Here is a 12,084-nt window from a genome sequence, read left to right as displayed (position 1 = left end):
ACTGGTTAGTTAACTAAAAGTGTCGCAGTGTTTCCACGAAACACGAAGCGTTTTAGCGCAAAAAGTTGGAAGGCATCTTTGGTGAGGCACCAAGGAGGTTCTATATTATGAGGCACCTTTGGCTTCTGCCTCAGACTTAACTAAGCATCACAAAAAATAATGTATGACAAAACAAGAAATGCCCTGTGGTAGTCGAGTTGTTACAGTCAGATTATGAGCATGGAACCTGCGTTATGAACCGTCTTTGGTAAAACGAATGGTAAAGATTTTCTTGCGCCCAGTGTGGGACGGACCCGTGTCTCTGCCACTTGGGTGTAGGGCGTGAGCGAGCGGCTAGTGGGCGCGCCCGTTGCGACGTTGCGGAGGCTTCAAGATGGCGGAAGCCCTGACAACTCAGGAGGAGCTGGTAAGGCTCTCGACGGATTTTCTCTCATCTCCGTGACATGTTTAATGTGTACAGTTGTCATATCGTTTGCATCTCTTGTCAATTCATTTTTGTTATATAATTTCGGTACTGTTATTGTTCTCTGGAACGATGTAGCCCAGTAAACAGCCCTGGCCCGTTCGCACCCTCCCGTGTCGACCGATTCCCGTGTGACTGACAGCAGTTAGCGTGTATGTTAGCTGGCTTTAGCATGATGGCGTTTGCTGGAATGTTAGGCTGGATCTTTAGGGACTTTACTGACTGTGTGTCCGGCATTACTTACAGCCTAGTTAACCTACACAGACAGAAGACAGAGACTCATTTTGCCAGCGTTAACTAACGTTAACTTAGCGTTACCTGGTTGCCTAGCGTTAGCTAACCCAATGTGGCTAGTACCTTTAACGGTAATGCTAGCTAGCTAGCTACCACATGTACCCTAGCTACTCGCTAATGCTAGATAGCTATTGTTGGCTTGCAGCGACTTAGCTCGGCAGCTATCTTGTTACTGTTACACTTATGTTGGACTAATTTTGAAGTTTAATAATGTCCAACCTCGGATCGCTTTGATGATTTTTTGTGATTGTGAACCATGACATAAGATGGAACGTTAATGGCATGGGTCTCATGGTATAACGCGAGTGTTATGAGCTAGCTAGCAATGTCCTGCCTATCAAATTTACGGCCGAGAATTCACAGAACTGGTCCCGTAGTTCCTAGCATTGTTGTTGCCATCACTCTCCAGTAAAGGGGATGGGCCTGACACTGATAGCAAACATCAAATGTCATGCAGAGCTTCCGATGACAGCTTCATTTTATCCTTGCCTTAGTCATTGCCATCAGGCATTAACACAGTTAACTGGCCAGTTAGCTACATGACGGGGCTTGGACTAGAGTAACATCCCCCCATTTTGCCGTTTTGTTTCTCATCTCTTTCCTAGCTCCAGTAATCCAGTAACTGACTTCTACTGTCTTGTGTCCTGTGTTTTGTTTGGTATTAAAATCGCGAACTTGTTACCTGACCATCATGAAGGCCAGCAACTATGCTCAAGCTGCCAGTCAGTCAATTACTGATACAATGCACCAGTCTTTCACCAAATTGTTTATGAAGTAGTAAAGTAATTAACTGTTATCACTCGAGTTTGGGTTTCTTTAACTGGAGTGTGAAAACTTAACTTGACTCTGTCTCCTGTCAAAATATAGTATGCAGATTAGTCCCGACTGATAGAATAGTGCAGCAGTCAGAGGTGTGCATATTGTCCAGGTCTGATAGTTGTGCCTAAATAAATACCTAACCTATATAAATATTTGGGGGTGTCACCATTATGCTGATATGATAATGACTCCATACGTTTTTTGGGGTTAGATAATTTTCACTTCATATCCCCTCTCTTCTTCTTTGTCCTTATCTATCAGAGAGTAGAGTCATAGGTTTTGCATATGGCTGATCAGTTAGTTTGTTGACTTCCTTGTGATAGTTACATGTTAGGAGGATCGGCACACGCCACTTTAATTTTGCCACTTGGTGTATGGAGGCCCTGATCTAATGCATCTAGTAGAATGACAGCCTGCTAACATCCATATCTCATATTGTAACCTTTTCAGAGAGAGAAGAGTTGGAGTTGACAGCTTTGCGTGTGTGTTCCCACCCAGTAATGTCAATCGTCCTCCCCATCATCTCTCTGTCCCTGTCTCCTGTTGCTCTGCTCTCTTTAACTCCCACCTATCAATGTATTTTTTCCCCTTTTCTCTTCCTCTGCTTATTCTCCTCCTTTCTCTTCCCTCTCCCGTCTCTTTCTCATCTCTCCCAGGCAGTAGAGGAGTTCCTGAGTGAGGTGCGGAGCAGAGAACAGCCCCACAGTGCTGGTCTTGTCTCCCAGCCTACAGCTGTCAAGTTCCTCATGGCCCGCAAGTTTGACGTCTCCAGAGCCATCGACCTCTTCCAAGCATACAAGGTACAGCGCTGCGATTAGTGACAGCACTCTGAGCCAACCTTTTCTGTCCTTTATCAAGAGAATGTTGCAGGGGTTTTCTATGTATGTGTGTGTGTGTGTTTTTTACCTAATACCATACAATTCATACCATGTAATCTCTCATACACATCTTGCTCCCACTTTTTTCTCACCTAAAACAAAGGCTGGTATTTTGGCACCCATGGTGAAGATGAGAATAAAAGTCTGTAGGCCTAGAAGATGAACACAGCTATCTTATAATCTGTGCTCAGAAATTGTATTTATTCCTGATGTTTTTGCGTTCAGTGGACTAAGGTGCACACATATACTCACTATGTTGTGATGTTGAATCCAGCTCATGCCCATTTTGCATGTTCATCCCATCTCTCTCTCCCACCTTTCATATTACTCTCCACTGTTGCTTTAAATTGTAATTTAATTGCTTATATACTTACATTGTATAACATTTTGAGCCTTTGAGGGAAAAAATCCCAAACCTATTAATCTGCTTCCACTTTGCATATAGTGATGAATACTTTACAATGAGATTGTGTTTTGCAATTGGTAGAAACATAGCTAAGAGAAGGCTTATCATCAAAAATGTCTTGATTTGTGGTGGCTGTACACTTATGGCTTTTTATGCAGATGCTTTCAAATGTAAACAGTAGTCATGGCTGGTTAGAGCATTTCACAGGAATATGCAATAATTGTCATGATTGTAATCTTCAATACTTAAAACACTTATATTCCATGTTTATTTAAGTAATAAGCTATGAGAGTCTGTGCTTTACAGTTATTATTGAACAGCTCAGAGGCATTGTTAGGCTCAACACGAAGCTGAGCACAGCCTAGCTTTTATAAAACGATGGTAACACACCATGGAAAACAAACACAAATGTTCAATGAAAGTGTTATTTTTGATCAGTATTAATTGTTACTCAAACGCACACAATTATGCACGTCTATTGGGTATTTTACATCGGCTTCGAACATGACTAAACTAATCGTAACTGAGGACTGGACTGATCAGTTTTTCAATAATTAAGAACCTTAGGAGGAATTCACTTGCCTTTGGGTGCAACATCAAATTCATATTAGAGGTAAACCGTTCAAAACTTTGGAGTAAAACAAAATTTTTCCAGTTTTTGGAGGATAGAATATAACTCGTTTGTGATTTTTATTTTTTACTGCTTTTTTGATTTGTCTTTATTAAGGGTGCCGGTTATTTTGGAGGACATTCAATGCCTAGATTATGCTAATGCTGGTTTAGCTGTAGGCTAATCACTTCTCTCCTGTCTCTGCTATCATGTACCCAATCAGAACACAAGAATCAAAGAGGGCATCTTCAACATCAACCCTGACGAGGAGCCGCTACGCTCTGAGCTGTTGAGCGGCAAATTCACAGTCCTGGTGAGTGCTGAAATACAATACAGGATTATAATTGCATTTTGTCAGTCATGTTACACAAAGTAATTGGAATTTGTCCCTTAACATTTATACCCCTTGAGAGACACACAAACGGTATGCAAGCAATTCATTATAGAGGACTGGTGTGTGTTTGTGTGTCTCTTTGTGAGTGTGAGACAGTGGGGACACAATAAATGGAGTTTTAGTTTTGACTTTGTTTATATTCTTGACTTCTGTATGTGGATGGTCTGGAAGTTTGTTGTGTATGTTCATAATGAGAAATCAGTGCAGCCTTAATTCACCAATCACATAGCATGGAAGCACAAGGAATTTGCACTGGTGTGTATAATGGCCCAATAATGTGCCTTCCAGCCTGGCCGTGATGCAAAGGGTGCTGCTCTAGCACTCTTCACTGCTCGTCTCCATCGGCCAGACGTCACTACTCACAAAGCTGTGCTACAGGCCATCATCTATCAGCTGGACAAAGCCATAGAGAGGTGATGCACCCTTTTCTGCACATCACATCTCTCTCCTTTCTGTCCTTTTCCTATTTGTTGTTCACTCACCCCACATTTCTTTTTCCATTTCATTCTTTTTTCTCCTACCTACATTTTTAAACTCTTCTTTCTACTCGTCTTTACTATAGTACCTGGATTCTTGAACAATGGGTCAGGATCCCAAATAGATTGTGGGCGAATCGGTTCCAAGATGAGACTTTTGAGAAAATTACCAGGATGAAAATTGTTTATGAACCCTCTGTTTAGAGTATCGCCTTATACTTTGTGATAAACATGTCTTGTTCTGTTCATCTCCCCAGTGTGCAAACTCAGAGAGACGGCCTCATATTTATCTATGACATGACCAACTCCAGCTATGGAAACTTTGACTATGAGCTCTGTGTCAAGATCCTCAACTTGCTCAAGGTAAAACTGTGAAATCTCCTCTTTTTTTCTCTTATATGTCCTCTTCCCTGGAGTTTTCCACTTTCTTGTGACCTTGGTGTCAGAATTGTCTGTAATTTAAGTGAAGAGCTTTTTCATAATTTTGACCCTGTGATGTTTGTACTTCCTAGGGGGCATTTCCGGCTCGTCTAAAATGTGTCTTCATTGTGTCATCGCCTCTTTGGTTTCGAGCCCCTTTCGCTGTTCTCCGCCTCTTTGTCCGCGAGAAGCTGAGAGAAAGGGTATGTATGTCTCTGTGTTCATCTGTGAGTGACATTCACACATGAGTAATTGTTTCCAAGTGCTTATGTGTTGTCTTAAATGTAGGTTTTAAGGATGAGTTATATATAAGATGTGAGTTAGCTTTGTAATATTTAATATGTGTCTCATCTTGTTGCCAGGTGTGCACAGTGAAAGCCCATGAGTTGGCCAATCACATCCCAGTCTACTCCCTCCCTGAGCATCTGGGTGGTACATCCCAGTATAGCCATGTGGCCTGGATCCAGTCCTGTGTTAACATAGACACAAACCCCGCCCCGGGTGATACACATGTGCACGACACACACGACTGCGTGGGAAGCCTGCTGCGCTCCTACAGCCTGGAGTGCAGCAACAGTAGCGCGGGCGCTACACTATCCCACACCCATATAAATACACAATTAGGTTCCGAGTTAGCCACGGCTAACTCTAACTGCTACGATGATAGCAATGCTAACCCACACAACCACTGTGGTGGGGTGGAGGGCAGGACTCGAGGCCAAGGCCAGTACCAGCAGAGCCCACATTCTGCTGCTAACAGGCCGCAGGGGAACCACCAACACTGGAACGGCTCAGCGGTGAGTGGGGCTAACATGGCTGTTAGTGGCACCAGCCCCAACTCTAACATGAATGGCCGCGGCCGCCAGCCGCCTCCCCAGTCAGACACCCCCCCTGACACCCCGCTTCACCAGAAAGGTGATGCGGATACGCCAGTTGGCAAGGCAACAGACTCTGGCCACAGGTCTCAGAATGAGGATGTAGAGGAGGAGGAGGAGGAAGAGGAGGAGGAGGAGGAGGAGGTGGAGGGTGAAGAAGAGGAAGGTGTGCCCCCGTTGCCCCAGAAGTCTTTGCCACGCCCTCCCCACCAGCCATCCTCCCAGTGCCCGCCCCTGTCCTCGTCGTGGGGCCCTGAGGATGAGGACCCCTGCATGGAGGTGTCCGTTCACATGCCAGAGCGGGGAGGTATGACAGTGCAGGAGCTGGTGGAGCACGTGAAGAGGAAGAAGAAGAAGGGGATCTACCAGGAGTACGAGGAGATCCGCAAGGAGCCGCCAGCAGGCACCTTTGACTACTCCAAGTAAGAGATAAGAGAAGCTATCTGCCGCCTCCTTTTTTCTGTCTGCTTCTGTCTCTCTCTGTTGTTGCATTCCTTCTCTTCAGTTTATGAATCCAGGTGAAGGAAAATTATGTGACTGATAAACACATGAGCTTGAAATTTACTTCTTTCATCTTACCTCAAACTGTATTCAACTCTGCCTTTACAGGAAGCTGTCCAATCAGATAAAGAACAGGTACAGTGATGTCCTCTGTCTGGACCAATCGCGAGTGCGACTCTGCCAGCTCTGTGATGACGAGGATGAGGTAGGAATTAACTCATCAAACTTCAGTCCTTCTCATGTTTCAGTGATCCCTGCATCCATTTCACAGAAATATATCACCACCAACCCATCCCTTAAACTAATATGTGTAGCTCTAAGATGATTTGTTAAATGTTTGCAGCTGAAGTGTGTGACAGTGTTGCCAATATCAATTATGTTTTTGATGAGGCCGCTGTCTATCCTATTTTCACATATGAAGAATTTATTGGTTTTTTTTTTAATTATATCTTTGTTGTAAAATTGTGGGAAATTGATGTTGCAGCATCAGTTATTTTGAGATGTGAAGACATTTGGGTCGTTTCTGCTCAGTATTTTTTACCTGTCTGTCTTTACATGTGTGATAGATGGGAAGTGTAATGCTTGATAGTATAATTTAAAATACATTGACTTTTGTGTCCAAGGTTAAAGTGGACAAAAGAAAAAGTTGGCATGATTTTTAGATTGGACAAAAGATGCATTTGTCTAACAGTCAGCCGACTGTTAGCCAAATGCATCTCATCAGCTGAAGAAACTCAAGATGGATTGAATCTTTATAGAGTGCAGATTCTTAAATATATAATAAGATTCTTATGTAAAGATTGGAGTGAAGGGAAGAGAACTGATATTAATATGGACAGTCCATGTTGTTGTTAGTACTGAACCAAGTACTCCTACAGAGGGCGGTAGATCCTCACACTAAACAGTCTCACCCCTCTTGTGCTCTGTGTTCTACAGACATCAGATTACATCAATGCCAGTTTCATGGACGGGTACAAGAGGAGCAATACCTACATCGCTACTCAGGGTGAGCAGCTGCCTGCTGTTGACAAACTGCAGGCCTACTCTTTTTTTTCTTTGTAGAACTGTTCCTGTGATTTATATGCACTGTGTTCCCTACTCCCACCCTACTCTATTCTCCCCTGGGCCTCGCTAGGGCACAGTTGGGTGTGACTGTGGTTTGACCGGCAATTTGTGCTCCTCAGGTCCTCTGCCAAAGACCTTTGGTGACTTCTGGCGCATGGTGTGGGAACAGATGGTGCTGATCATTGTCATGACCACCAGGTGAGACTCGTTCACTGTCTTGATATCTGGACAAGGGTGTTGGGAGGTACAAAGGGTGTATATGCGATGGATTGAATAATGTCACATGCATGGTGGGATGATGACGAGGTGAAGGGTTTATCTAATTCTGTGTGTGTGTCCCAGGGTGGTGGAGCGCGGGCGTGTCAAGTGTGGTCAGTACTGGCCTCTTGAGGACGGCAGGACTGAGCAGCACGGATACTTCTTGGTCAGGAACACACACATCCAGGTGTTCCAGGACTTCAAACTCTCCCATCTTGAGCTCTACAACACACAGGTGAGGCACAGCCATGAACTGCAACAGTACTTTGAAAATCTGGTTCGGTTTGGGAATTTGAAAGCTAAAATGGCCTTAAAAGTGGCTTTGACGGTTTAAGCTTCTTCTAAAGTTTACATTTAAGATACACGATATTCAGGACTCTAGATTGTGGGGAATGTCTTTTTACAGGTAGGACATAGGGGAAGCCATTGAGCTCCCAAAGGGGTCCCATCCAATTGGACCTCCTCTCTCCTCTTCCAGTTCAAAGGGATGAGTCTAATCTTATACAACCTTTGTCTCAGACCGGCGAGACGCGGGAGGTGTGCCACTACCTCTATGTCAGCTGGCCAGACTTCGGTGTGCCCAAGAGTGCATCAGCCATGTTGGATTTCCGTGAGCATGTGCTTCAGAGGCAGGAGGCGGCGGTCCAGAGCCTGGGCCCCAGTTGGCCGGGGCCTCCAGGGGGCCCCCCTGTGGTTGTGCATTGCAGTGCCGGCATCGGCCGCACAGGTAAACACACACACACACACAAACTATTCCACCGTGATATTGCTGAAAGATCACTTCGAGTGGAATGCATCAGTGTGGAGTGCACACAATTTTAGGTTTTCCTATACATATTGTTGTGCCTGTGTTGCTGATCTTTTTTTATTGTGGTTGATTTGGAGTAAAATGAACCTGTCATTTGGATTTGAAAGCAATTGTCTAACGCTTCCCTCCTTCTCCATCCTGCTATTTCTCCCTCTCCCTCCATCCCTTCCTCCCCCCTCTTGGGTAGGCACGTTCTGTACACTGGACATCTGCCTGTCCCGTCTGGAGGACATTGGCACGGTGGACGTGCGTCAGACAGTGCGGCGGATGCGTACGCAGAGGGCTTTCAGCATCCAGACCTGGGACCAGTACTACTTCTGCTACACGGCAGTCATCGAGTATGCCCAGCGCCATGGGAAACTGAGCCCAGTGCAGTGGTCTGACTCAGACCTAGAGACTGACAGCGAGTGAGCGAGGCATGGAGGGATGGAGAGCTGGATGGGATAGCCAACCAAAGTGGAAGTCATAGGAACAGAAGAGTGAGTAACGGCATGCGGAGCGGGGGAGAGGGATGACTCTTCCCGGGCCAGAGGGAACAGACGAAGGATGGAGATCTTGTTTTTGGCCCTTGATGTAGTGATGCAGACTTCCATAGTTGCTCTTCCTTCGCTTGAACGGATAGATGGACAGAGGGAGAGGTGGCAAGTGGGAGAAAAAATATAGGGAGTGGAGATTGTGCATTGCGTCACTGATTGATAGAGCAAGCTGTCCTGCCAATTTCCAAGCCCCCTTTTTATTTAGCAAACTCTACAGGGGACTTGGCCTGCCCTGAACCTGTCTTGGTGACAAGAGCGTCGTACGAGTTGTAGCATTTTTATATTGACTTGCACATGAGGAATGACAAACTTGAACTTTACCCTTTGAAACCCTCCAACACCCAATCTTTGTTCCTCTCTTTGTATTTTTTCTTGTTCCTTTTCTCTACCCTGAATAGCAGTCTGTGATTGGTCAAGTACACACAGATAACATGTGAGGGGTGTGAAAAGGTGAAACTTGAAAACTCTTTTTTTTTGTGAGGAAATGGTTGTGCGTGAGCAAATGGTCGTAAGTGACATTAGATCAGTGTGTGAGCCATTTAGTCCATTTCTGGTTTTCCTTTTATTTTCCATGTACTTGTGCTTTTTTTCTATGGTGCGTTTTCTATGTGTGTTTCATATTTGTGCATATGTAGACTAACCTTTCAAAAGCCAAAGTCCTCACCCTGAATGCTTGGATGTACTCCTTACTGAGATATTATAGACTGAAGCCCATGTATATTCTTGTAACATACATTTATACATTATTGTGCATAATAACAACCTCTGAAAGAAGAGCAAAAAAAAGCCTTGTTTAATATAATTGACTTAACCTTGAGAAGAAATATCTATGTAGCGGGCCAGACTATGACAAAATGGAGAAGAGTTATGATATTAAAAACTCTGATATCGTATAGCAAACCTGTGTGATTGGTCAGGTCTAACATCATCTTAACTGTTGGAGCGTTCTGATTGGACGATCTTGTGTAAATTGGCCTTAACTTGATTCACTGCCTCGTTGTTCTCAGACCTAAAGCTTACCTGAAACTGTGTTAACTCTGTTTTTCTTTCTCTCTTTTTTTCTTTCTCTTTTTTTTTATTTTACTCCCTTGACACCACAACTGTTGCGTTGTTTGATTCTTGGGGCATATGCTGCCTCAGATATTTGTGCCTTCAAGTTTTCCTTAGCGTGATGTCTTGCAGTCCGGATAATATAGCAATTACACCCAAACTAGCGCACTCGCATAATACACATTGACTGCGTCTCACCCAGGACACCCATATTTTGCCTGTAGGCCTGTATGTAGTACACTGCTTTTGAATGACTTGAAAGTAGTGAACTATCTGGGGACTAAGGTATGGTTTGAGACATGGCTATCCTTTTATCATTTGACCTCAGGGGGTAATTCTACTAGTGTTTTTGCCTAGTGTCAAAGATCCGTTTTCTGGGTTTGCCTCTGGTGATTTATCATTTAAAAAAAAAAAACTATATCAACTTTATTTTGTATTTTTTACTGTATTGTATATCCTACTATATTTATGTCTTTGTAAAACTTCAACAATATTGAAATCAGTGAATGTTGGTACGATGCTTAAAAGAAAACAAACCAGTTATTTCATTTGATAAGCTGAACAAATCAGACGGGGAGTGAAATATATTTTTTGTCGTTCACGATGAGATTTGGTGGGGAAAAATGTCACTTGCCATTGTATTTTCAGAACCGACTTGTATAAACAGTGATTGTTCAATTCCAGGACAATGGAAAAAAAGGTAATGATAATGTTTTTAGAGAGTCTATTGCAAAACTCTTCGGTAATAATAACCCGTCTTGCTGTCTGGAACCCAATGCCAAGGACAAAGCGAAAACAGCTATCAAAAGAGAGAAAAAAAAAAGAAGCAAAAAAGACTTGTGGCTGCCATCTCTGTTCACAAAAACCCAGCTTGGTGTCTAAGAGTAAAAAATATATAGAAGGGGTTTGAGAGTGAATGATTTTAAAAAACAAAAAAAGTGTCAGCACGGAGAGAGAGAGCCTTGAATGTTTTTGGGGTAATGGTGTCCAAGTGATGTAGTCAAGTCAGATATGGATGATGGTGAATGTGGACCCTGCATCCCTAAATGCCAAAGGCCCAGGCTCACCCCTAAAAACTGTTCCTTCCTACCACACACATCCTCAACAGCCTACTAGCATGGACCTACCAATGCAGCCTTGCATCCACGGACACGGACAGACTCTTCAGCACCTCGTGAACCTTGTTAAAGATTGTGTATAGCTAGAGGATGGGAGAGAGCGCGTGTATGTACAAGAGTCTTGGTCCCCATGCTACTTTTAAGTTGTTTTATGAACAGCAGAGAATGCTATGTGCATTTGTCATCGGTGTTCTTTTAATGTTTCTTTTTGTGCTTTAAGTTCTCGTGATTGAATAATGGCCTTTTACATGCTGTCAGCCTGGCTGTCCCATTAAAGCAATGGTATTACTATCTTGAATGAACAGAGAACTGCTGTGATCTCTTCTTGGATGGATGGATGCATAGATGAAATTAACTTTTAAATGTTTATGGATTGATGAAAATTAGGAAATTCCTGGCAGACTGCATTTTGTACTGACTCATGATTGGATGACTGGAGATTCCACAGAGAAGTGCTGGTGGGAAATTTGCATCATTTTATGTTGATTTTCTTAAGTGCCTCATCAACAGTTTCAACATTTTCAAACAATCCATCTAAGCAAATCACCACTTTACAAGACGGAGTAGGAGTCGCATCAAATTCCTGCCAATTGAAACAGTCTCCACCCTGATTCCCCAGCAGCACACATGTTGGTTTTTGGGAGATAAATAGGCCATTAACCATTTGATGTCATTGTTAAAGCAGTTTTTGTCTGTTGTGATGGCATTTTCTTACATTTTGAAAATTGTCTAAAAAAAAAATATTTCTAGCAGACCAAATTGATGGTTTGCAGATAATTTTCCGGTGATCAAATGTCAAATGTTTCAAGAAGTAATTTTGCAATTAGTATTGAAAATTGGGAATAAAAACCAACTGGGACTACAGAGGCTACTAATGTTGGAAGCTGATTGTTCACATCAAGGTGTAAAACAAATTTAAACCTCTACCGCAATGAAATATTTCCTTTGCGCTGGCTTTTACACAAAGCTTTTCACAAAACCACTGTAATACGTACCAACAACAAAAACAACTGAGCCCCAGTAGCCATGTGCCTTTATTTAGAATAAATATTTAAGTACATCACCAAATGCGAGCAGTCCAGATTTAAGAAATGAAAGTTACTGAGGATGGAA

The 12,084-nt window shown here is 43.2% G+C and overlaps 1 protein-coding gene across 1 annotated transcript; it reads left to right on the top strand.

Moving 5' to 3' along the window:
• The first annotated feature begins 367 nt into the window (after positions 1-367).
• Positions 368-11,703, top strand: ptpn9b (protein tyrosine phosphatase non-receptor type 9b). Its single transcript, XM_071529649.1, has 13 exons — positions 368-406; positions 2,233-2,376; positions 3,694-3,783; positions 4,153-4,277; positions 4,598-4,703; positions 4,853-4,963; positions 5,123-6,057; positions 6,245-6,341; positions 7,073-7,142; positions 7,321-7,399; positions 7,544-7,694; positions 7,979-8,186; positions 8,455-11,703. The coding sequence occupies exons 1-13, from the start codon at positions 374-376 to the stop codon at positions 8,676-8,678; spliced, it is 2,373 nt and encodes a 790-aa protein (XP_071385750.1). The 5' UTR covers positions 368-373; the 3' UTR covers positions 8,679-11,703.
• Positions 11,704-12,084: the final 381 nt, after the last annotated feature.

Source organism: Centroberyx affinis, unplaced genomic scaffold, assembly GCF_046629955.1.
Source record: "Centroberyx affinis isolate AG114_WGS23_722 - 3 ecotype Tasmania unplaced genomic scaffold, CSIRO-AGI_Caff_v1 ptg001823l_1, whole genome shotgun sequence".
Taxonomy (NCBI): Eukaryota; Metazoa; Chordata; class Actinopteri; order Beryciformes; family Berycidae; genus Centroberyx; species Centroberyx affinis.
Note: the sequence above shows the minus strand (reverse complement) of the source record. Positions and strands in the feature narration are given on the sequence as shown.

Bases quoted from the DNA above. Each gene is read 5' to 3' on its own strand.
- ptpn9b (XM_071529649.1), top strand. From the start codon at position 374: ATGGCGGAAGCCCTGACAACTCAGGAGGAGCTG. The intron at 6,342-7,072 runs GTAGGAATTAAC...TGTGTTCTACAG, and splicing joins TCTGTGATGACGAGGATGAG to ACATCAGATTACATCAATGC. The intron at 8,187-8,454 runs GTAAACACACAC...CCTCTTGGGTAG, and splicing joins TGCCGGCATCGGCCGCACAG to GCACGTTCTGTACACTGGAC.